We start from the raw sequence: 22819 nt of genomic DNA on the forward strand, positions 1-22819 counted from the left end.
CCAGAAGGACCTACAACTAGAATATACAACTATGTGCTGGGTGGCTTTGGGCAGAAGAAGAAAGAAAAAAAAAAGATTGGCAACAGATATTAGCTCAGGTGCCAATCTTTAAAATATATATATATAAATTTAAATAAAACATTGATGAAACAGTAGTATAGGTAGTGTGTGGTTTTGGCAAAATTGTAAACGTGGCGGGTATGAGTTCAGGAAACACTCTTCTAAACTGTCCCTTATGAGCCAAAGTATGAACCTTCACATTCACCATGAATGCTTTCTCTTCAATCAAACCCTCAAATTCTGTGTGGAAACCATTAAGGATTGATAAGGTGAGCAGCCTCTCCCTCCACCAACTTCTGAGTACAGAGATTTAGGCATCCTGCTGATGCCTTCAGGATGTGGGCTTGCCAGACCTCCTCCAGACCCACATCTGACTGCCTATCTTTGTCCACCTTCCTGTTCATTAACATCTCCATTAGGAGCTGGCCTTCAAAATTAAGACTGAAATGTAAGCCTTTGTCTCTTAGCAGTACTAATAAAAGGATTTGTGCAATAAGTTTCTAAAGTATGTTTTTAAATATCAGTTTTATTTTTTACTCATTGATGCAGAAGATAGCTTACTATAACATCAAGTCTTTGAAAGAAAAGAAAATTAGAAAGCAAAGCCAGCCCCAAACAAACAAAACATGCAACCATGACATAATTTTGTCAACAATCTAGGCTTAGAAATTCAAGAAGCTTGGAAGAGGAATAAAATATTTGACTTTGTTAGTTCTGTCCTTGGACTTCAGAGGGTTATTTGGCAGAAATACTTTTTGTTGTAAGCTGTTGGTTGTATTATTTAAGGGTACAGAGAAATAAAGAGGAGTCTAGCTCATTGGGAGAGGGGGGCATTACTGACAAACGGAGCAGAATTCATGTGCACTTGGCAAGACTAAGGTGTTTTTCTTTTCCGAAATCTGTCTGTGGTTATCTGATGGCTAATAATACATTCTTATCACCTCCATTCATAAAGGTAGAGGCAGTGCTTCACGGTATCATCTACTCTGTAGAACTCATACGCTGTGGACATTATTCACAACAAGTACCCAGAATAACAAAGGAGCTCCTGATTGATGGAGCCTCCTACTGAGCCACAACTGCACCAGATCTGAAGCCTGCACCCATGCCCAACGAAGCTTCCAGAAAGTTCTGTCAGGTGCTTAAAAGGCACTAAGGAAGTAGAACCCTTCCTCATTATTTCCCTCCTCTATAAGGAACTGAGCTCTTGCAAAATATAAGGAGACAGGCAAAGAATAGATTTATGTTTTTATCCTGCTCTTTTATGGTATTGCTTCTAGAAGGCTTGGCAATCTGTTTTCCCTATGTTTTTTAGAGAAACGAGCATACTATAGATTTACACCTATTAAATATTAAAATGTTTACTTGGGTGGTTTTTGGCATGAGAGCTGAAGGGTTATTAAATAAATACTTAAAATGCTTGACTCCAGACGTTTTAAGATAGAAGAGTTTAATGAAAAAAATAAGCATGTTAATGATCTGAATATGAATACCATCAAAGACTAGAAATCACCAAGAGAAACTTTTGTAGGAAAAAAAGAATCTGAATGTAGGTGGACTATTACGAAGAATAAGGAATTAATTTAATAAAAAAATGGTTAATCTCAAATCTTTCATTTTAAGCCATGCGGGCCCAACTTATAATCCTCTAGTTTCACAAAAAAAATATATTTCCTAGTTTGTGGCCTGTCCAGCTTTGGCTTTGGGCATCTGAGGAAAAAAAGGAAGAAACTCCTTTCTGTCTATCCTTATTATCTCATCCTCTGCTGGCCTTCTCCTCTGTATATGAAGACATCTAACAACATCTATCATTAAAATCTATGTCATAAATATGATTAATTCCACCCATAGCTGATAAATGTTTTCTGGTTGTATTTCTCAAGGCAGATATCTCCCATACCACTTACTGAAAGCTATACAAATACACAGATGGACAAAAAAAAAAAGACACAGACTGTGTAAGTGGTAAAGAGTTTGTGCAGAATTAGAAATAAAACAGAAATCCACCTGGGTCAGAGGTATGGGATTAATTTCTCTTGCTGAGGCTCAGGTTCTTTACTGGTTTACCTAAGTTCATGTGGAGAAGCATCTTTCTTCTCTGTTAACCAAACATGCCCAGGTAGAGCTGCTTCTCTTTCCGGTGGTAGCTGCTGAGTTCCGACTGTGTTAGCTGGAGGTACCGCCGGACATTGGCGTCTTAGTATAGGGTGAAGAAGGCAAGTAGAGATAGTTAGACCATAATCGCACCTCTGTGCAGGAGAAGATAATAAGTGTTAACAACACACTTCCATTTTTAAAAATCTTTCTAAGATCTGAATACATCACAACTATTCTATGCAATGGTAAATCTCATTCATTAATAGTACTTTGAATTTTTACTGGACTGGGCTGGTTGCTAATTTAATAATGAAAAGCAGTTTGGAGAAATAGCTATTGTCATAGCAGAATCTCTACAGATACTATTCATGGGTGGCAGTGAATCTATGCACCTGAAGGTCAGAAACATGAACAAATGGCTCACATTTTATATCTTTATCAATTCATACTGGCTTTCCCATTCATTTAGTAAGGTTTTACTGCATTGTTATATGTTTGGGGACCCTCTGCTTCTAGCATCTAGTAGCTGCTCTAAGCCAGAATGCAAAAAGGAAGACAATTTTCAGCGGAATTAGTCTGTCATCTGCTTCACAAGGTCCTTTTTTGCCTTGGAAATAAAGTACCAGGTCTCAAATACTCTCTCAGTAGGCTTGCCTTTTTTTCTAGGTCATACCTGGGGTTAGCTGAGCTAAAGGATAAAATGAGAGTTAAAGCAAAAGCCAGATCCCAGCTGGAGAGCTGGCAGAAATGGGGATTATCAAGTTTATTCATTGGAATCTAGATCCTATTTCAGTCACAATGTAGGAACTGAAACTTGAACAACAATGCCTTAAAATCTCTTCCCCTGGAGGGTTAGGGCAGATTACATACATGCCTGTTTAAGCATAAGATATTTCCTGCGAAGGCAAGAATACAAGAGTAGGAAAAGGCCTATTCGTCACACACCTTTTTATACTTTTTGAATTTGAACTATGTGAATGTATTACTACCTATTCAAAAAACTCAATAATTTAAAAAGTAAAATAGGGGCTGGCCCCGTGGCCAAGTGGTTAACTTTGCGCACTCCAGCTTTGGCGGCCCAGGGTTTCACTGGTTCAGATCTTGGGAGCGGACATGGCACAACTCATCAGGCCATGTTGAGGCGGCGTCCCACATGCCACAACTAGAAGGACCCCCAATTAAAAAATATACAACTATATAGTGGGGGGATTTGGGGAGAAAAAGCAGAAAAAAAAGTAAAATAAAATACAACCCTCTTCCACAGATACCACCTCAGTATCTCAGTTTTATTTGTCCTTACCATCTCAATCCTCTTCTCTCTCACCTTTTGGTTGCCTGTTGACAGCAGCCAGGAGGTAGTGCCGAGCCTGGTCATAGTCTTGCAGATGGAAAAAGGCCACTCCAGCCCGATACAAGGCCTTGGCATTATCAGGCTGTCGTTCCAGGACTTTCTGACTGTATTCTTTCACTCGTTCGTAGTTTACTGGTTCCATCTGAAGGAGACAGGCTAATGGGCCAAATGAAAGGAAGAGAGAAGAGGGAGGAGGGCCTTATTATACAAAGTTGCACTGGCCAACTCAAGGCAGTACCAAGCATTGGATGATATCAACAACATTCATTGATCCAACAAATATATTTAAGTGTCTTCCATGTGCCAGATATTCTTCTAGGCACTGAGGATACAGCAGTGAATAAAAGCTTTACATACCTTACAATCTACTTCAATATCTACCAAAGGCTTACTATGTACCTAGTGTTGGGTTAGGCCCAGCTACAAGACTGATAAAGAATACACTTTAAAATTTCTTGAGGGGATGGCCCTGTGGCCGAGTGGTTAAGTTCGCGTGCTCTGCATCGGCGGCCCAGGGCTTCGCTGGTTTGGATCCTGGGCACAGTCATGGCACCACTCATCAGACCATGCTGAAGTGGCATCCCACATAGCACAACCAGAAGGACCTACAACTAGAATATACAACTATGTCCTAGCAGGCTTTAGGGAGAAGAAGAAGAAAATAAGATTGGCAACAGATGTTAGCTCAGGTGCCAATCTTTAAAAAAAAAACAAAAATTATTTAAAATTCTTCTTTGTTATGTCTCTTCTATCCAAGGCTTTCTGTCTTGAACCTCCCACTTCACCACAGTTCTTGTACTGCAGCTTTGTTAACAACAATGGTTGCCATTAATTGTGTGAGGAAATAGCGAGCACTGTGCTACGTGCTTGACAAACATTATCTCATTTAATCTTCTCATCCACCCTATGAAATTGGCAAGTGTTACTGTCTCCATTTAATGGATGAAGAAATCAAGGCTCAGAGAGATAAAGTAACCTGTCTAAGATCCCAGAGCTTTTAGGTGGAATGAGTAAGGAATGTGAACCAAAGACCCCCATTCCAAAATCATCATCATTCTCAATGATGCTACATTACTTCACTCTTCCCTTGGATTATTTCATGGGACCTCAAAATACAAATCTGAATAGGAGGCAATGTTCAACCTTTCTACAATTAAGAAGGGAAATGAGTTCTCTACTTCATAACTGTGTAAATTAAACATAGTATTATTAAATCATGGTGCTGAGAAGGAAGGACAATTAGGGCTGATGAGGACATTAAAGGGTCTGGGCTGATGTCTGCATCTCTTCTACAACGCCACCACCAAGTGGTCATCTGATTTATACTTAGGCATTTCCCCAGCGGTCAATTAATCCATCACTGTAGCTTTATTCATTCATTTGCTGACTAGTTATGGAACGCTGACTATGTGCTAGGCAGAGCTAGGAGCAAGAGATAAGAGGAACAAGACAAACATCTTGATAGTACATCGAGCTTGCATCCTAGTCCCCAAGAAGGAGGAACACACAATAAACAAATAAATGAATTTTTTAAAGTGCTTTGAGGGAAACAGAACTGTGCTGAGATAGAGGGAATGAGTTTAGAGTGATGTTTGATTACAGAAGGCCTAAGAAAGTGACTTTTGAGCCAAGATCTGAATGACAAGAGTCACTCAAGGGACAGGGCATTCTAACCCAAGAGAAGAGATCCTACAAAGCTAGAAGGTGGAGATGTGCTTTGCAAATTCAGAGTATGGAGGAGCTAGACCATGTTGGGCCCTGGAACTGAAAGTCAGAGTTTGGATTTTTTTCTTAAGTGTAATGAGATGCCATTGGAGGGTTTTAGGCAGTGACATGATCTGATTTCCTTATGCGTAAAATGGAGATATAACTACCTTGCAGAATTTTTGTGACTATGAGAGATATTGTAAAATAAACTGCCCAACCTGTTACAGGCACTCAATAAGTGAAAATTGCTAATTCAGTGAGTCTTCAGGGAGCATCTACCAAGCACCCGCAGGCAGAGGCTCTATGGATGGCTAAGCCATAGCCTCTGCCTTCAAGTCCCCCTGGAGAGTCATGATATTTACAAGTACCCATCTCAGGGGCTGGCCCCGTGGCTGAGTGGTTAAGTTCGCGCGCCCCGCTGCAGGCGGCCCAGTGTTTTGTTGGTTCGAATCCTGGGCGTAGACATGGCACTGCTCATCAAACCACACTGAGGCAGCGTCCCACATGCCACAACTAGAAGGACTCACAACGAAGAATATACAACTATGCACTGGGGGGCTTTGGGGAGAAAAAGGAAAAAATAAAAACCTTTAAAAAAAAAAAAAAAAACAAGTACCCATCTCCAAATCATCTTATTTCTTTAATTTCTGGTCAATTCCCTAATACATATTCTATTCTCTAATAATGTACAGTATTCTGCAATGAGAACTTAAGCTCTGGAGTTAAGGATTGCCCAGGTTTTTAATTTTAGCTCCATCACTTACTAGCTGTTTGTTTCCTTAAATTTTACTCAAAGGATGGCTGTGACACTTAAACATGTTAATATGTATAAGAGGCTTAAACAGTGCTTGCCCATGGCATTTCAAAATGTCATCTCAATGAGCCCTCCCTGACTACTCTCTTTATTTTTCCCTTTCTTTTTTTTTTTTTTTTTGAGGAAGATTAGCCCTGAGCTAACATCTGCCGTCAATCTCCCTCTTTCTGCTGAGGAAACTGGCCATGAGCCAACATCCATGCCCATTTTCCTCTACTTTATATGTGGGACGCCTGCCACAGCATGGCTTCACAAGCAGTGTGTAGTAAGGGAGGGATTCGAACCGGGATCAGAACCGGCGAACCCCGGGTCGCCAAAGCAGAAGGTGTAAACTTAACCACTGCACCACCGGGCTGGCCCCCAGACCACTCCCTTTAAAAGTGAACACGCCCATGCCTGTGGCACTATCCCCATTTTCTGCTTTGTTTCTTTTCCACAGTACTTACTATCTTTAATATATTATATGTTACTTCTTCCATCAATTGTCCATCTCCCTTACCTGAATACATGTTCCATGAAAGCTGGGGTCTTTATCTGTGTTATTATACTTCTGTATCCTCAGCACCCAATAAATAACTGTTGAATGGAAACATTAGCTACTATGATTACTATTATTATTACTTGAATCTAAAAGTAGCACTTGACAGGGCCAGCGCTGGTGGCCTAGTGGTTAGTTCGATGTGTTCTGCTTTGGCAGCCCAGGTTGGGTTCCCAGCCCAGACCTACACCACTCACCTGTTAGTGACCATGCTGTGGCAGCAGCTCACATACAAAAACAGGAGGATTGGCAACAGCTGTTAGCCCAGGGCGAATCCTCCTCAGCAAAAAGAAAAAAGTGGCACTGGACTGGACACACACTGTAAAAAAGCTAGATTTTCTCCAAACCAGAGCTGGGTAGGAGTATTGTAGTAAAAAAAAAAAAAATAACCCTTTTAAACAGCCGTTAGAAATGTAAAAACTACTCAATAATTTCTACGCCTCAACTTGGACCCTTAGAATGTTTTAATATACTTTGAAATAATTTAATTAGCTCTGTGGTTATTCTGCTTGCAATAGAACAGACCTAAGAAGTCTCCCTTCTTTTAGCAGATTAATCGTAATGATACTAATTCTTGGCATCCATCTCTTCACCCAAGATCATCTGGAGATGGAAGATAGCTGTTATCAAATTTACCATCCTGATTTATAGGAAGGAGGAAAGTGAGGAAAAGCTATCCAAAACATCTAATACAGATAACTTACTTCAGTTGAAGCAAGTGCTTTCTTTCCTGTATTTTAAATATTAAAGAAACAACGTGCTATCAGTTCAATATTTTCTCTATAGCGTGCGAAATTCCCTAAAACTATCAGCATCTCCTGGGAGTCTGTTAGAAATGCAAATTGGTAAGCCCCAACCTCAGATACGTTAAATTGGATAGTCTGGGGATGGAGCTCGGGAAGTTGTATTTAAGAAAGTCTCCAGATGAAGTTTGAGACCCGCTACCCTATCGAGACTCAATTAGAGCCCCGTAGCCCAGAAATACATATATAACTAGATGACAGCAGAAATGCACGTCAGTGTTTTCCCCAAAGTTCACAGATTTTTCACCTTCCTGCCTTGACACTCTACCCGCCTTCAGCCCTGTTCTTACCAGCTAGATTGTTGTAGCAGTCTGTCTGGGTGGTGTGCAGTATGTTTTCTTGTTCAGGTGTGAGAGCCGGGCCCTGAGGTCCTAGATTAGGTATCGGGGAGGGCAGACTTGGATCCAGACCCCGCAGCTGAAGCAAAGCTCGATGGTACCTACTCACAGCATCTCGGTACTTCCCTTCCCGGTAACGCTGGTTGCCTTTTTCCTTGTACAGCTGAGCCTCCTGTAGGCGCTTCTCCATAACTCTTGGTCGCCCAGTGCTCTTGCGGAATTGAGAAAGGAAAGAGCAACTGAAGCTCTGGGGATGGGAGCAAAGTAACTGATTTTAGTAGCCGATTTAACAAGGCAGGAAATTACTCTTCTCCAGGAGGCCCCCCCAGGGAAGGAGCTTTGCTTGTTTCTACCACAGCCCCTTCCTCTCCTCTCTGCAGGATTTTTCAATCTCTAGAAGTACAGGAGAGGATATGAGAATAGTAAAGCCAGAAATTAAGTGATTTTCTAAAGACGCGATTGCGAGGGTGGGGACACTCCCGGAAAAAGCAAAGGCCCTACCAAGGAATTGCAGCAGGCGTGCGAACGCCGGCAGAATTGCCTTCCTCCTTTTCTTTTGGACACACCTCCCTGACCAGGAAGTGGAAGGGAGAAGGCGGGGACAACTGCTAAAAGATGTCTGGAGGGCTTTCCTCCCTCCTGACTCTCGCACTTATTCAACAAGCATTTGTTGACGTCTGTGCCCGGAGCTGGGGAACCGCGGTGAATGCGGTCCGTGCACCGCAACCCACAGACAGACTGACGCGGCTGCAGGGCAGGTCAGTTACAAGTGCACCAAGCCCCGCGGCCAGCCCCTCGCCCTCTGCAAATGCCCAAGCCCGGAAGGCTCCCCTAGGGCTTCGGTTTACGGGCGGGAGCACCTAGACGACCGGGTCCGGTCTCCCGACAGTTTGGCGTCCAAAGTGTCGCACGCATTGCGCCACGCCACCCAATCAGAAGCGGTCCCGGAAAACTAATCCCGCAGAAACCACCCCGCCTCTCCAGCCTCCCCTGTGGACCCGGAAGAACCGCCCCCCACGCCCACCCCGCCCGCGGCAGCTTCGCCAATTGAAAAAAACCCGACTGATCAAGGATGGCCAATCAGAACTGCAGATGACGATTCAAGTTGGCCAATGAGAGAGCTACAAGGCGAGGTCAGGGCGTCTGTTGCTGGGTAGAGGTTGAGGGTTTGGGGGAAAAGGAGAGCCGGGGGTTAACTGTATTCCTTGGAGTTGGACAGTCCTTTTGTTTGCTAACCAGAAAGACAATTGCTAGTAGGCTTTCATCTTGCAACAGTTTCCCTTCTGGCTTTTTTCTTTACTCTCAAGAAGCTGCTACACATATAAACAGTAGGGGAGAGAAACTAGCGAGCAAGCCTCGAGACGACAGCGCAATCGGAAATCAGACGGCAGTCGGCGGTGACAGGGTGGGAGGGGCGAGGGAGCTCCGGGCGGCTGCGCAAAGCCCCCGGCTGGAAGTACGGCCGGCCTGGCGCGCACACGCCTCCGTGCTACGAGGCACTTGAACCGAAGCCAGCCTTTCCCGGCTCCGGCTCCCGCTCCCGTGCGGCTGCGCGGTGACACCACCGGCGGCGATTGGCCCAGGGGGTGAGAGGGGGCGGGAGGTAAAGGCAGGGAAGTCCGCCGTCCTCGGCGCGCGCCCGCCCGCCGCAGGGGAACCGAGGGGGCAGGAAGGGAAGCAGCTCCCTGCGGCGTTGTTTTGGGCTCCGCGGGCCGAAGAAGGGAGGGCACGGGGAGGGAGAAACAAACCTACGTAGCGGAGGCTGCGCGCGGCCCTCGCCGCCTGCGTGCGTACGTGCGTGCGCTCGCTCGCGCGGGCTCCGTGCTGGCGCGTGAGGCGGAGGCGGGCGGCGGCGGCGCCTGCGCGGTCGGGCTCGGTCGACGGTTCGCAGGGGAGGAGGCGGCGGGAGGCGGAGGAGGCGGCGGCGGCGATGGAGGTGAAGCGGCTGAAAGTGACCGAGCTGCGGTCGGAGCTGCAGCGGCGGGGCCTGGACTCGCGCGGCCTCAAGGTGGATCTGGCGCAGCGGCTCCAGGAGGCGCTGGACGCCGAGATGCTCGAGGACGAGGCCGGCGGTGGCGGGGCCGGGCCCGGCGGGGCCTGCAAGGCGGAGCCTCGGCCTGTGGCCGCGTCGGGCGGCGGCCCGGGCGGGGACGAGGAGGAGGACGAAGAGGAGGAGGAGGAGGACGAGGAGGCGCTGCTTGAGGACGAGGACGAGGAGCCACCCCCTGCCCAGGCCTCGGGCCAGGCCGCGCAGCCGCCGCCGGAGCCCCCGGAGGCGGCAGCCATGGAGGCCGCGGCCGAGCCTGATGCTTCCGAGCAGCCGGCGGAGGAAGCCACGGCCGAGTCAGGTGGGGTAAACGGCGGCGAAGAGCAGGGCACCGGCAAGGGGGAGGAAGACGAGCCGGAGGAGCGGAGCGGGGAGGAGACGCCGGGATCCGAGGCGCCTGGTGACAAGGCCGCCGAGGAACAGGGTGAGAAGCTGGCAGCGGAGCCTGGCTCCAACCTGCCGGGTGCGCCCCTGACCCAGCACCCAGCCCTGCACCGCGGGGTCCGATCCCTTGTTCTCACTTGCCTGAAAGTGTGAGATTCCCATCGCCATTTGGTGGGACTCCCCAGGGGAGGTGGCTGTCGTTCGCTACCCACCTTTCTAGGGGATTTGGCCGCCTCTGGTGGCCCCACTCTCCGCAGGAGGGAGGTTGCTGCCTCACTTGCTTTCTTGGTGGTGGTGGATGGAAGTGAGCGGTTTTGCACGCGAACTGCTCCGTGAGCGACCTGTGGAGCAGCCTCCTGCGGTGCTGCTTGTCTTTTCCTAAACCGAGACTTCTGAGGTTTTGCCGATTACACGGACAGCCAGACAGGCTGCTGGAGGCTTCAGCCTTTGGGTTTACCTGACTGTTGACTTTTTCGCCATAAAAATATTAAGCAATAAACTAAGTTCGTCAAAGTTCGGTCCATCAAAAAGCATGTTGCTAGAGCTTGAGCCACGCAGGGAATCTGGAAATCTAACCTTGTTCCTGCTTTAACAGCAGGGGACAGCCTGTGGTGTGAGGGTGTCGAGTTTAATAGTTAACTAGTGAAGAGAAAGCCTTAATCTAGTGCGTTTAGAATAAGTTAGTTAACGATACTTGGCTAGTAGGGGTTTTACCTTGCCTGTGTTCTTATGATTAAATTTTAATCTTCCCGCTGAGTCGAAGGATGGGCATATTTCCGTAGACTTAGGTAACCTTTTATATTTTGGGTCCCTGGCTTCCTGAATTGAAATGATTGAGGTGTTGGTGGGGCCGTTGAGCAACCTTGTGGAAAAGAATGTGTAGAGCCACCTCGGGGAGTTAGTGACCTTTCTTCCTTTGAAGTGATTGGATTGTTAGAGCTGATCCATAACTATCTGTCAGAGTAGAGACAACTAGAACTACTTCCAAGTCTTACTATGAAGTGGGTTGCTTTCGTTCTTTTTGTAATACAGTTTTTAGCCTGCTACTCAGTATCGTGGTATAATTGGAACCCATTCTCCGACAGTCACATGCAACTTGCAGATTGTCTGTCCTATGTCCAGGAACAGAAATCCCATTACATAACCTTTGACTTAACGGGTATCCCAAATAGCAGATAAAAAAGGTTGAGAGGTAAAGAACTGCTTTAAAGAAATTATCAAAAATCTTAGTGTTGCAAACTACAAAAGCTTTAACGAAAAATTGGGGGTTTTTCCTCCTCTTTTAAAGAATGTTGCTAAAGGTATGACAACACCTTTCTGCCCCAAATTTTGTGCAGTAAAGATGCAGTATTATTTATGGGCCTCTTGTGACTCAGTGGTATGCTTTTGCAACTTTTAGTAAGAATCCTTGATAAAAATACACCTCATGCACCTGAGTCCATTTCCTATATAAGTGAAGCTGTAGATGGTTGTGCATTTTAAAGCTGGAAAGGCAAATTATTAAAAAAAAGAAATTGAGCCTTCTGTATCATGAAACTGTGGAACAGGGTTGGAAAATATATCTTGTCTAGGTTAAATCCAGTGTGATGATCAAGAATCAAAATTAAATTAACCTATGAAGTTTTTTAAAGACTGAAGAGGTTTTTTTTTTTAATGTCATATTGGTGGGAAAATCTGCAAGATTGACCTGATTTAAGCAGATAAATTTAGAATGCAGAAGTTGTCCAATTTTTATCTGTTGCTTGACTATAATTAGTCCATAATCTTTTTTTTTTTTTCAAGTAAAATCCCAACCAGTGACAGAAAGATGATCTTTGGAAATAAAATGTTCCATAGATGCAGGAGGAATAACCTGGCTCTTCTGATTAGACAGATACTCAGATGCCCCGTTAGTTTCTTTTGGTTCTGAGCTTATTCTACACTCTAGTATGAAAACTGCTGATTTTCTTTCCCTCCTTTTTGTAGGAGATGACCAAGATAGTGAAAAGTCAAAACCAGCAGGCTCAGATGGTGAGCGGCGGGGGGTAAAGAGACAGCGGGATGAGAAGGATGAACATGGCCGAGCTTACTATGAATTCCGAGAGGAGGCTTACCACAGCCGGTGAGGGAAACAGTCCCTTTCATTGAAGGGAGTGTCTGCTCTGATTTTGGTATACCTGATGTTGATTGGAGAGTCTGGAAAGAGGGGTGGATTAAAAACGGAATAGGTTTTTATAGGCATAAGGTTTAGATTGAATCTACCCTGAAAGCTCCTCTTGCCCTTTTCTCATTTGTTGAAAGAAGCTGTCTGCTGGTATTTTATATTTGCTGGTAGTTTAAAACAGACATGATGTCATGCAGACCCCGGTCAAAGAAGAGGGCTTTGGTTACATTGTGTTTGCTTTTCTCCCATATGTATAGCTCAAAGTCTCCACCACCCCCTGAAGAAGAGGCAAAAGATGAGGAGGAGGATCAAACTCTTGTGAACCTGGACACGTGTATGTATAAGGCAGACAGGTTGGGGTTTGAACCAATCACAAGTGATTTTGGAGATTAACACTTGTGCCCTGCAACTTTTAAGAGATTTAGCACATGGGAGACTTTGTATCCATTCTTGACAACTGGGTATATTTGTGTTCTTTGGGTGGCTTTCAAGTCTTGGGCATTGGAGTAAACAGATTGCTTCTTAACAGATACCTCGGATCTCCATTTTCAAGTGAGCAAAGACCGCTATGGAGGGCAGCCCCTTTTCTCAGAGAAGTTCCCCACCCTTTGGTCTGGGGCAAGGAGTACTTACGGAGTGACAAAGGGGAAGGTCTGCTTTGAGGCCAAGGTAGTATGTGCAGCTCATTAAGACCATTCGTTTATTAAATTGTTCATTAAACTACTGTGTACTGGCAGTACTATGTACTGCCTACCAGTATTTTATTAGTGCAGAAAAGGCACCACGCTTTAACAGTAACCGTAGCTCCAGTAACCAAAACATTGATCCCCATGGCTTTAAAGTCCATTGACAGTTGTTATTCTGATGTTGAGTTGTGATCGTTGTCATTTTCAGTTTGTATAGAAATCTTGTTTTTCTAACTCAAACTTTGCTCCTGAGCTGGTCAGAGTATCTCAGAGTTCCTTTTCTTACTTGGCCAGGTGACCCAGAATCTCCCAATGAAAGAAGGCTGCACAGAAGTTTCTCTCCTTCGAGTTGGATGGTCTGTTGATTTTTCCCGTCCACAGCTTGGTAAAGTTATCTTTGATTTAATTGTTAGTGTTTGCTACCATATTGCTTACTCCGTGGGAAGTTTGGGTGTAGGTAACTTATTTGTTGACTCTTCCAGGTGAGGATGAATTCTCTTATGGTTTCGATGGACGAGGACTCAAAGCAGAGAATGGGCAGTTTGAGGAATTTGGCCAGACTTTTGGGGAGAATGATGTTATTGGCTGCTTTGCTGTAAGTGTTGTTGAAAGTGGTGGATTCATAGCAAGGAGCGGATAGAGGGCACTGGGAATTCAATTTGCTTTTCATCAGCTGCTGTCTTTTGTGCATTGCTCACTTGTGTTGTGCAGCAGTCTGAATAAAAAAGAAAAGGTTAAATAGTAAGATTTAATCGACCTCAAAGCCTCTACACCCATAATGCTCTTGTCTTTTGTCGTTGTAGAATTTTGAGACAGAAGAAGTAGAACTTTCCTTTTCCAAGAATGGAGAAGACCTAGGTGTGGCATTCCGGATCAACAAGGAGTCTCTGGCAGACCGGGCCCTCCTACCCCATGTCCTCTGCAAAAATTGTGTTGTGGAATTAAACTTTGGTCAGAAGGAGGAGCCCTTCTTCCCACCACCAGAAGAGTTTGTGTTCATCCATGCTGTGCCTGTCGAGGAGCGTGTGCGCACTGCAGTCCCTCCCAAGACCATAGAGGAGTGTGAGGTATGCCAAACAGTTTCCAAAAACTTAGTGCTCACGCTTTGGAATGGTGGGCAGGTAGCTTTTCTTCTCAAAGCTTTACTGAACCGGGGCGGGGAGGGTGTTCTTAAATTGGGCTTTATAAACATGACGCTCACTTCTTTTTCATTGCGTTCCTGGTTCTGTTGACTTGCAGGTGATTCTGATGGTGGGACTGCCTGGATCTGGAAAGACCCAGTGGGCCCTGAAATACGCTAAAGAAAACCCTGAGAAAAGATACAACGTCCTGGGAGCTGAAACTGTGCTCAATCAAATGAGGGTGAGCTGGGGGAGGTTAGTCAGCTGTGGTGTTTGCTCTGGAGGTACCAAGAAATGCCTATGACTTTTCCCCATTGGAGTTAATCTTTCAAGTGCCTGAGAACAAGGGTCCCACAAATGGAGAAATGAGTTCTTTTCCATATGTGTTTAAGGTAGATTTTTCCCCCTTTGCTATATTGTCACATTTTGAAAGCTGATAAAATCTAGACTGTTTCCAGATTGAGACTGGAAATGACTCCTACAGGAAATGGACAACATTCACAGCACTGAGGAATAGGAGTGAACTGATGTGGTAGCTTTGGTGGCATTTAAAGAAGTGACATTTACCAGTGGCTCTTGGGCTTTAACTTACTGCGTAACTTCTTGTGTTTCTGTTCACTTCCTCTCAAATACACCAGATGAAGGGGCTCGAGGAGCCAGAGATGGACCCCAAAAGTCGAGACCTTTTAGTTCAGCAAGCCTCCCAGTGCCTTAGTAAGCTGGTCCAGATTGCTTCCCGGACAAAAAGGAACTTCATTCTTGATCAGGTATTCAGACATTCAAAAGAAATCCAACTTTACAGAAAGTCCAAGGATGAAAAGTTTGGCATCCATTCAATGTGATAAAATTGCTTAGAGTCGAAGTGGGGTGCACACGTAGAGAGAGAGACTGGATTAAGGAGCAGAATCAGATTACCTAATTGAGAACCAGTGGTTGTGTGTTACAATCGTAATGTTTTTTGAGCTCAAAGGGATACCTTTTATTAGTGTTTTTACCAAGAATATATGGACCCAGACTCTAAAATACATAATAGAGGCAATGGAAAGAGCATTGGAGCTCGTTTGAATTCTTGGCTCCACCACCTACCAGCTTTGTGACCTTGGACAAGTCTTGGCCTCTCTGAGTCTCAGTTTTCCTCATGCAAAACTGGATAATATCTGTCACATAGAGTTTGAAGAATTAAAGATTGTTTGTATAAGACCCCTAATCTGGTGCCTCCCATGTCAGAGATGCTCACTAAGTGTTTTGATTGAATTTGAGTGATAATTTTTGTTCCTAAAACATCTGTTACTCCTCCTATCCCTAGTGTAATGTGTACAACTCTGGCCAACGGCGGAAGCTCTTGCTGTTCAAGACTTTCTCTCGGAAAGTGGTGGTGGTTGTCCCTAATGAGGAAGATTGGAAGAAGAGGCTGGAGTTGAGGAAGGAAGTGGAGGGAGATGACGTGCCTGAGTCTATAATGCTGGAGATGAAAGGTGGGCTAAACTTGTACAAGTTAGGGATCCTGTCCTTGGTCAGTGCACACCTTACTAGGGCCTCGTAGGGCCTGGAGTGATTCTGTGCATCCAAAGTGTAAATCTGAAGAGTAAATAAATGGGTGTGAGCACTTGTAGATAAATGAACAGAGTGAATGAAGAAGGAGTAGCCCCTTGACTCCTTCTGGATAAGATACAAAAAGGGAAATAGAAAAAAACCCAGAGGGGTAGGGAATAGTAATGGGCCACAGGATAATTAAAAACTCAAGGCAGAGGCTTCATCGAGTCAGTTATTCATTTAGTAGATGCTTAAAGGGTGTCTGCTATCTGTTCAGTACTGTACTAGACATAGAGAAATAGCGAGTGAAAAAAATGCTCCACCTTCATTGAATTTATATTTTAGAGGGAGGAGATTATTATGGTTCAAATTAAAATATGGTGGTTGGAGTGAATGATTTCATCAGCGTATCTTGATTTCTAGTGTCACAATATGCTTGTTTTTTGTTTGTTTGTTTTGGGTTTTGTAATGTGCCTGAAATCTTTAATGCAATGCAAAGCTTTATAGCAAAGTCTCTGTAAGGCAGAATTAACTGTCTTAATTGATCTGCTTCCTGCTCCCTTCAGGGTGTGCTTTTCCCCTTGCTACCTTCCGCTCCTGGCATCCCAGCTGTCCTATCAACTACTGGCTCTTCGACTTCTGATAATACCCAGGCTTAGGAGCTGCTTATCCGTCTAAGAGCTGGATTCTCCAAGTTTACTCAGCATGAACTATGCCAGTCCATAACTGATACTCAGGCACTCAGAGGAATTTAGTTCAGTTTTATCAAAGTGAGGGCTAACTGGATTGGTTTAAGAATCAAGAGAGTCACCATTGAACTGAAGTCCACCAGGACTCAGCCTTCTGGACTTGATGTCTGGAGACTGGTGAATGTGCCAGCCCATCACGCACAGGTGGTAAATGAGACCCCTTGTGCTTCTGTCCTGTTCTCCTTGTACAGAGGAGTAAGTGCTCTTAGGCTTGGGTCAGTTGTTCATTGAGTCTCTTTTAAAAGTGGATTTCTTAGCATCTTATCTAACCAACACCAAAACTTTCTCAGTTACTTTTAGCCTCTGGCTGCCTGCTTCTGCCCTGATAAGAAACCTTAACCAGGTTCACTCTTAATTTATTATGGATCACTTGAGAACTTGGAAATCTACAGTTTGCAGAGAGCCCTTTGCCTGGGGCTGTTACAATTTAGGGAAAACTTATTTTATGTTTTATGGTAGGGAAAGTGACTTGTTTCTTTAAACGTGAGTGGATATGAACCCAGCACTTTTTTGTGCATTAGAAGATGAGGCTGAGAAAATGTTATTCTTCCTGTAGTCAAGTTTTCGTAATGAGATCTTACCCATCTCTGCACTTTTCAGGCCCACAAGCTTCTCTCTTACTCTTACAGCCAACTTCTCTCTGCCTGAGAAATGCGACTATATGGATGAGGTGACATACGGGGAGCTGGAGAAGGAGGAAGCTCAGCCCATCGTCACAAAGTACAAGGAGGAGGCCAGGAAGCTGCTGCCCCCCTCCGAGAAGCGGACAAACCGCCGAAACAATCGAAACAAGCGTAACCGGCAGAACCGAAGCCGAGGCCAAGGCTATGGTGAGTCCTGGGGGCCCGCCAGCCCCCAGTCTTTCTGTTCTTTGTGCTGAGTACAGCAGGATCCACGAGGAAACCAAGTCAGGTCACTAACAATAAGGAAGTACCTTCTTTATGGAGCTTATTTCTTCTTGGATCTTTTACCCCTCAGCTTCTTGTGCTTTTTCCATAAGCCTTCAACAAAACGTAGTTAGCTTTGAACAAAAATGTTTCCTTGAAAAGCAATGCTTACGCCTTCTCATTTGTCTAGTTTTCATTCTTACATATGGACTCCCCGCTTCACTATTATAGCATATCTGAAGGATTTCTGCAGTGAAATCAGATTCTCATTTTAAGTTTTCTTGCTGCTTTGTCTCTTGGATCAACCCAACTGTAAAAACCAAAAAGTGAATACGTTATTCAGTAATTTTTTGAGTCACAAAGTGAGTTAGGCTATTAGTGGAATTAGTTTCCCTCCTGAAAGTCTGGTTTGTCAGTTAATGTCTTAGTGTGCATTCACTGCCCTTTAAAAATGTGTGTGTGTGTGTTGTCAAAATTTTGAGTGCCGGCTGTGTTAGGCACTGGGAATACCAACAGTTCCTGCCCTGGAAAAGCTTATTATTTAGACTTTGTCTCATTTGTATAAAATGATGGGTCTGGGTTATATGATATCTGAGATCCCTTCCAGGGCTGAAAGTCTGTGATTCTATGAATGGCAGTTTTTACTCATGTTTCTAACTCTGCCATGTAATGTATCCCTTTGCCATCTTAAATGTTTTGCAGGAATTGGGGAGCTTCAAAAGCAAGGTGGCTTGATTTTCTTGTGTCTCTATTCCTCTGCCCTCCCCCCTCAGACTTTTTAAAAAAAGATCCTGGCTGGTGCTTTAATTAACATTGTGTGAGCCTGACAGAAGCAGGCCTCCTATTCCCCCAGAATTGCCTTTGGCTCCGACTTTTTGATTTCCACTCAGATGTGGAGCCAGGACCCCATGCCAGCTGTCTGAGCGCGCTCTCCATTTCTCTTCCAGTGGGCGGGCAGCGCCGAGGCTACGACAACCGGGCCTACGGGCAGCAGTACTGGGGGCAGTCTGGAAACAGAGGGGTGAGTGCAGCTCTCCTTCTGCTCCTCCCTCTGGGCCGTGATAGCCATTCCTATTGGCTTGGGGGAGCAGAGTGGTTTGGGCTGTTTTCTCAGGGCTTAGGGTTTTCCCCATTTAATGTGTTCCTCTGGAAGATTAAGCCTGTTCAAAATATCAAGCTAAGATTTGTCTCACTTAAGATGGGGGATAGCAGTGGATCATGATGCTGAAAACCCATAAATCTTCACTCCTCCTCTTTCTCCTTTCTCAGGGTTACCGTAATTTCTACGATCGATACAGGGGAGACTACGATCGATTCTATGGGCGAGATTATGAGTACAACAGATACAGAGACTATTACAGACAATACAATCGGGATGTAAGTATCTTCTGGGGCTAGAGAGAGGGTGAAGCGGGACAGGACCAGAGGAATGAGTGTCATGCCTCTCCGTCCTCAGCCAGCTGTGGCTCCAAGTGATGGGGTTTCCCCTCTCTTCTAGTGGCAGAATTACTACTACCACCACCCCCAGGACAGAGACCGATACTACAGGAACTACTACGGTTACCAAGGGTATCGGTGAAGCCCCTGCCATGGTCGCCTGTCAGCCATGAAGCTGAATATCTGGGGGTGCCAGGCACCCCCCAAAACACAACCAAGGAAAACAGGGGCTGTCGGGGTGGGGCTGAGCTGCCGGGGAGGGGCGGTCGGGGGGGGGGTGCGCAAGGGGGGGGGGGGGGGGGGGGGAGGTGGAAACCAACAACAAAACTGTACATTTTTTTTAAAGTTTGTTGAAAAGAATATTGTCTTATTCTATAAAACATTTCAAACCTAGTTAGATATTTGTAATCAAAAAACATTTGCGCAGAAAGCAGCACTTAGGGCTGCCTGTCCTATACCCTGCAGTTGGACAGGAAAAGAACCGAAAATGTCACCCTTCTGACATTCTAAGGCAGCTGGACTGGCAGCCAAGTAAGGGAGAGTGACGAGGTGGTACGGAGAGGGTGGGGAGCGTGTGAAGGCACTCTCCAGAGCAGGCAGGAGTGGGGACAGAGGGAGAGCTTGTGACTGGGGCAGTGAAAATAAACGATTGGCTCTTATCAATCACTTGCACCAACTAACCGTTTGTATTTTCTTTACCGACCTTTCCCTCTTGGGATATCTGGTCTGGTGGGCTGGGAGGCCAAAGTGTCCCTATCTCCACTTTCCTGTGCCTTCGTGCTGTTTGGCTGAGGCATGGAGACTACCAATTGGGTGGTTCTATTATATAGGATTCCCAGGCCGAGGCAGCATGGGGATTGTTCTTGATTACAGAGCAGAAAAGCTTGCACCCTCTATGTACCCATTAATGAATTTCCGTAAAATCTTGGGGAAGAATGGGATTGCAGCCCTCAGCCTGAAGATTGTGATTGGCCAGTCTCTACTCTCTCGTCTTCCAAGGTTGAGACAGGCAGGAAATCTCTGAAATCATCTCTCTTCGAGTATCTGTCCTCTTTTGTGCGAGAGAAGGAACGTTTCTCAGGGTTTCAGCTCACACAGAAACGAAGCAGGATTCTTTTCACTGCAGCAGGCTATGTATATAGGTGAATCCTGTGGTGTGGGCTACCAGGCCCAGGTGCTGAGAATAGCAACTATTTTATACAGTATGGAGGGCCCTGCCCTGCTGGTTTTTTTGATACACAGGTAGAGAGTGAATAGAAAGGGGGAGGGTGGGGTGGGAGGCAGCTCAGTGGGGCTGCTGAAACAGGAAGAGCGTGAGTGTGAGCGTGTGTAATGCGTACATGAAAGGGAGCACCCCTTCCCGACTTCTGGAGACGGGATTCCTCTGGGGGTGCTTTCCCTGTGTGTCCCCAGAGAGGCCTCTAGGCAAGAGACTTCAGTTGGGATAGTTTTTGTTTGTAACTTTACCAACACCCTCCCAGTTCTTGACAAACAGCTTCAGGTTGCTGGGTGCAAGAGTATGGGTGGGATATGGGAATGCTCTTTCATTACTTAGCTTCAGTTTTAATTCATCTTTCTGCTCAGCATTGTGTCAGCCAAGAGCTTACTCAGCAGACACCACGTACTCCAGCACTTCCTAGAGAGGGAAAACCCTGGGTTGTGCTACTACAAAATGCTTCACTACCATTTCCTCACCTGGGCAGTTCTCTGTTTAAAATTTTGTGCTGAGATTGGATCTTTCTCTCCCTCTCCCACTGTTAACTGCCATGCAGCCCTTCTCTAGGTGCAGGCCCTCCTTCTCGCCCTGTAGTGCCCCTGTCTGTGACACACCCTTCTGCTCCACAAGTACCTCTGACCCCAAGGCTTGAATGAGGGGGCTGGTAGGAAATACATTTGCTTGCTCGCAATGATGTCCTTTCTCTGGGCGCCTGCTTTCCTCTGGTGCCATCAAATGGATTTGTGTGTGGCAGTGGGTGAAGTGATTGCATGAACTTTTCTGTAACCCACTAACTTTTTATTATTAAGGGAGTTTGAGAAAGCTTTGCTCGTAGTGTCAGGACAAGGAGGTAAAAACTGGAGCCCAAAGAAATTCCCTTAGGGCAAGATTATGTTATAATAGGAAATTGAACTTGAAGCAGAAGCTGCCACCCCTTTGCAAATGTTTAGTCCTGCAGCGAATAGCCTCTTTTTATGGTCTATGACGTGGTTTGGGGATGCTAGGCCCTCAGGGCCAGGGGGACAAAGCTTAAGCTGCTTTGGGTTTTTTTGTGGGGAGGGAGGGTTAGGGGAGGTATTTGCTGTTAATTTTTGACACTAGAAAGTCATCTTTTTTTAAAAAGCTGTTTTTCTAGGTGGGTGGAGAGTGAAACTGCCACATCCTTTTGGTTTAGTCCAAGAGATCACTTGCAATGACAGTAGATGTCTGGGTTTTGTTTCTGTCTGTCTTTTTATTATGAAAAAAACAATGTTAAGGGGGGAAATGTGGATTAACAGGAGGGATCCCTAGCCTTGTTTTCCTTAGAAGACTTGTTTAGTGTTTTATCAGACGTCTCTTGTAGTTGTTATAGATGGAAAAGCTTGTGAGAAAAACAAACACCACATGGAGCCTGTAAATGTTTTTGCACAACCTGTAAAGCATTCTTGGAAGTGGCCAGTAAAAAAGGGTTTTACCATTTAAAAAAAAAATGTAACTGTGTCATTGTTTACATCTGTAACTTTTTCCTCCCCTGTTCTCATTACAACATTCTGGCAAAAATGTAGGCACAGTAGCTTCCAGTTTTAGAATAAATAACCATTTGGATTGAATTCACTCTCTCTCCTGTGGCTGCACTGACTGGGGCCGAGTGTGTCATTGGGGGATTTATTTATTTATTTCAGATGCTGCTTCCTCAAGTTGCACTGGGTCCACCCAAGGATGGCTTTCCTCTTTCATGGCTGTTCCTCCCTCCCTAGTCTACCATGCCTTCACTTGGGAGCCAGCCATTCCTTCACTCCGTGGTTCTTGGCCTATTTAAGTGCTTTTTTATGCTAAGATCTTGAGCCGTTGGAGTAGAAGGAAATTATAACTCATGACCTCTGTGTTTTTGGCCAATCCTAAAACCAGTTGGACGCTTGAAGTTAAATCTGTTTCCATTTAGGAGCCAAATAAGTTTATTCCTAAGTAATTACCTACCACTTAGGAAGAAAAGCCTGCTCATTCAACAGAAGATGTTTGATGCGGGTTATTTTCTACTGAATTTAGAGAATGAGAAGATAACTTTAACAAAATCACTATTGCATTTACTAGCACCAAACTGATCCTAATTGTACTTCTCCTAAATGGTCAGGGACTTATTAAGGCTCGGGTGCCACAGGTTCATGGTACCCAGTGTTTTTTGACAGAGTAGTGATATAGATGGCGATACTGCTCTCACTCTGTATGAAACACAGATTCAAACACTTAGACGGGCTTACAGCTTTGTCCCCTAAAGGCTATACCCTCAATTTCAGTGTTTGCCCATGCTCTAGGATGTTTACAGTTACTCAATGTTAGAGCTAATCAGTCATTTTAAATGTTTGTTTATAGGTCATGCCTTGGTCTCTAGTAACCTCCAAGTCCCTTTTTTTCCCCCAACTAGGATTGCAGCCATTTACTCCTAATATATGAGTATGAAAATTGAGTGCAGAAAAATTGAGCAGAGCTTAAACAAAAAAAAAAACTATCAAGATTACATTTATTGAGCGCTTCTGGATTTTTACCAAGTCTGAGCTGATAAGGAAATTTTCACTTAGTGCCCTGGAATTTGCCCAACACTGATGCAGTAGGAAGAGGGAAAGGTTCTTCAGAAGTGACTGCTTGTCATTTAAGTGTGTATAGTGCGATCCATTCCTTAGGTATTTGAGTGCCTGCTCTGTGCCAGACACTGTCAAGATGCAGGGATTAAAAGACTTGATCCTTCCAGGAGTTTTCACAAACACCAAGAAAGACCCAAGCCAGCTCCTGAACAGAATGGGGGTAGGTCCCCACTTAAAGGCAGCCAGATTACTTTCCCTGTTTCCTCATCTCTAGGATGAGGGGATTAATTAGATGATCTCCAGGACCTGTTAGGGCTCCAAAGTTCATCAACAGCTGGAAAACTGCTATT

General features: G+C 45.1%; 2 protein-coding genes across 7 annotated transcripts; one reads left to right on the plus strand and one right to left on the minus strand.

Annotated features, from left to right (window-relative positions):
- Positions 1-566: 566 nt before the first annotated feature.
- On the minus strand, positions 567-12092 carry TTC9C (tetratricopeptide repeat domain 9C). Of its 4 annotated transcripts, none has more exons than XM_046643385.1 (4): positions 10352-12092; positions 7661-7955; positions 3482-3664; positions 567-2256 (listed from the first exon to the last, which is right to left on the minus strand). In XM_046643385.1, the coding sequence occupies exons 2-4, from the start codon at positions 7896-7898 to the stop codon at positions 2162-2164; spliced, it is 516 nt and encodes a 171-aa protein (XP_046499341.1). In that variant the 5' UTR covers positions 7899-7955; positions 10352-12092; the 3' UTR covers positions 567-2161. The 4 variants fall into 4 exon arrangements, with proteins under 4 accessions (XP_046499341.1, XP_046499342.1, XP_046499339.1 ...); XM_046643386.1 differs by lacking the exon at positions 10352-12092 and adding an exon at positions 9457-9577; XM_046643383.1 differs by lacking the exon at positions 10352-12092 and adding an exon at positions 8569-9226.
- HNRNPUL2 (heterogeneous nuclear ribonucleoprotein U like 2) lies at positions 9629-21500 on the plus strand. Of its 3 annotated transcripts, none has more exons than XM_046643380.1 (14): positions 9629-10179; positions 12105-12240; positions 12540-12616; positions 12812-12951; positions 13263-13353; positions 13451-13563; positions 13772-14035; positions 14208-14330; positions 14728-14856; positions 15396-15564; positions 17001-17201; positions 18206-18279; positions 18528-18635; positions 18757-21500. In XM_046643380.1, the coding sequence occupies exons 1-14, from the start codon at positions 9639-9641 to the stop codon at positions 18835-18837; spliced, it is 2247 nt and encodes a 748-aa protein (XP_046499336.1). In that variant the 5' UTR covers positions 9629-9638; the 3' UTR covers positions 18838-21500. The 3 variants fall into 3 exon arrangements, with proteins under 3 accessions (XP_046499336.1, XP_046499337.1, XP_046499338.1); XM_046643381.1 differs by having other exon boundaries at positions 9629-10056; XM_046643382.1 differs by lacking the exons at positions 18206-18279; positions 18757-21500 and having other exon boundaries at positions 18528-18620.
- The last annotated feature ends 1319 nt before the right edge of the window (positions 21501-22819 follow it).

Source organism: Equus quagga, chromosome 17 (genome assembly GCF_021613505.1).
Source record: "Equus quagga isolate Etosha38 chromosome 17, UCLA_HA_Equagga_1.0, whole genome shotgun sequence".
NCBI lineage: Eukaryota > Metazoa > Chordata > Mammalia > Perissodactyla > Equidae > Equus > Equus quagga.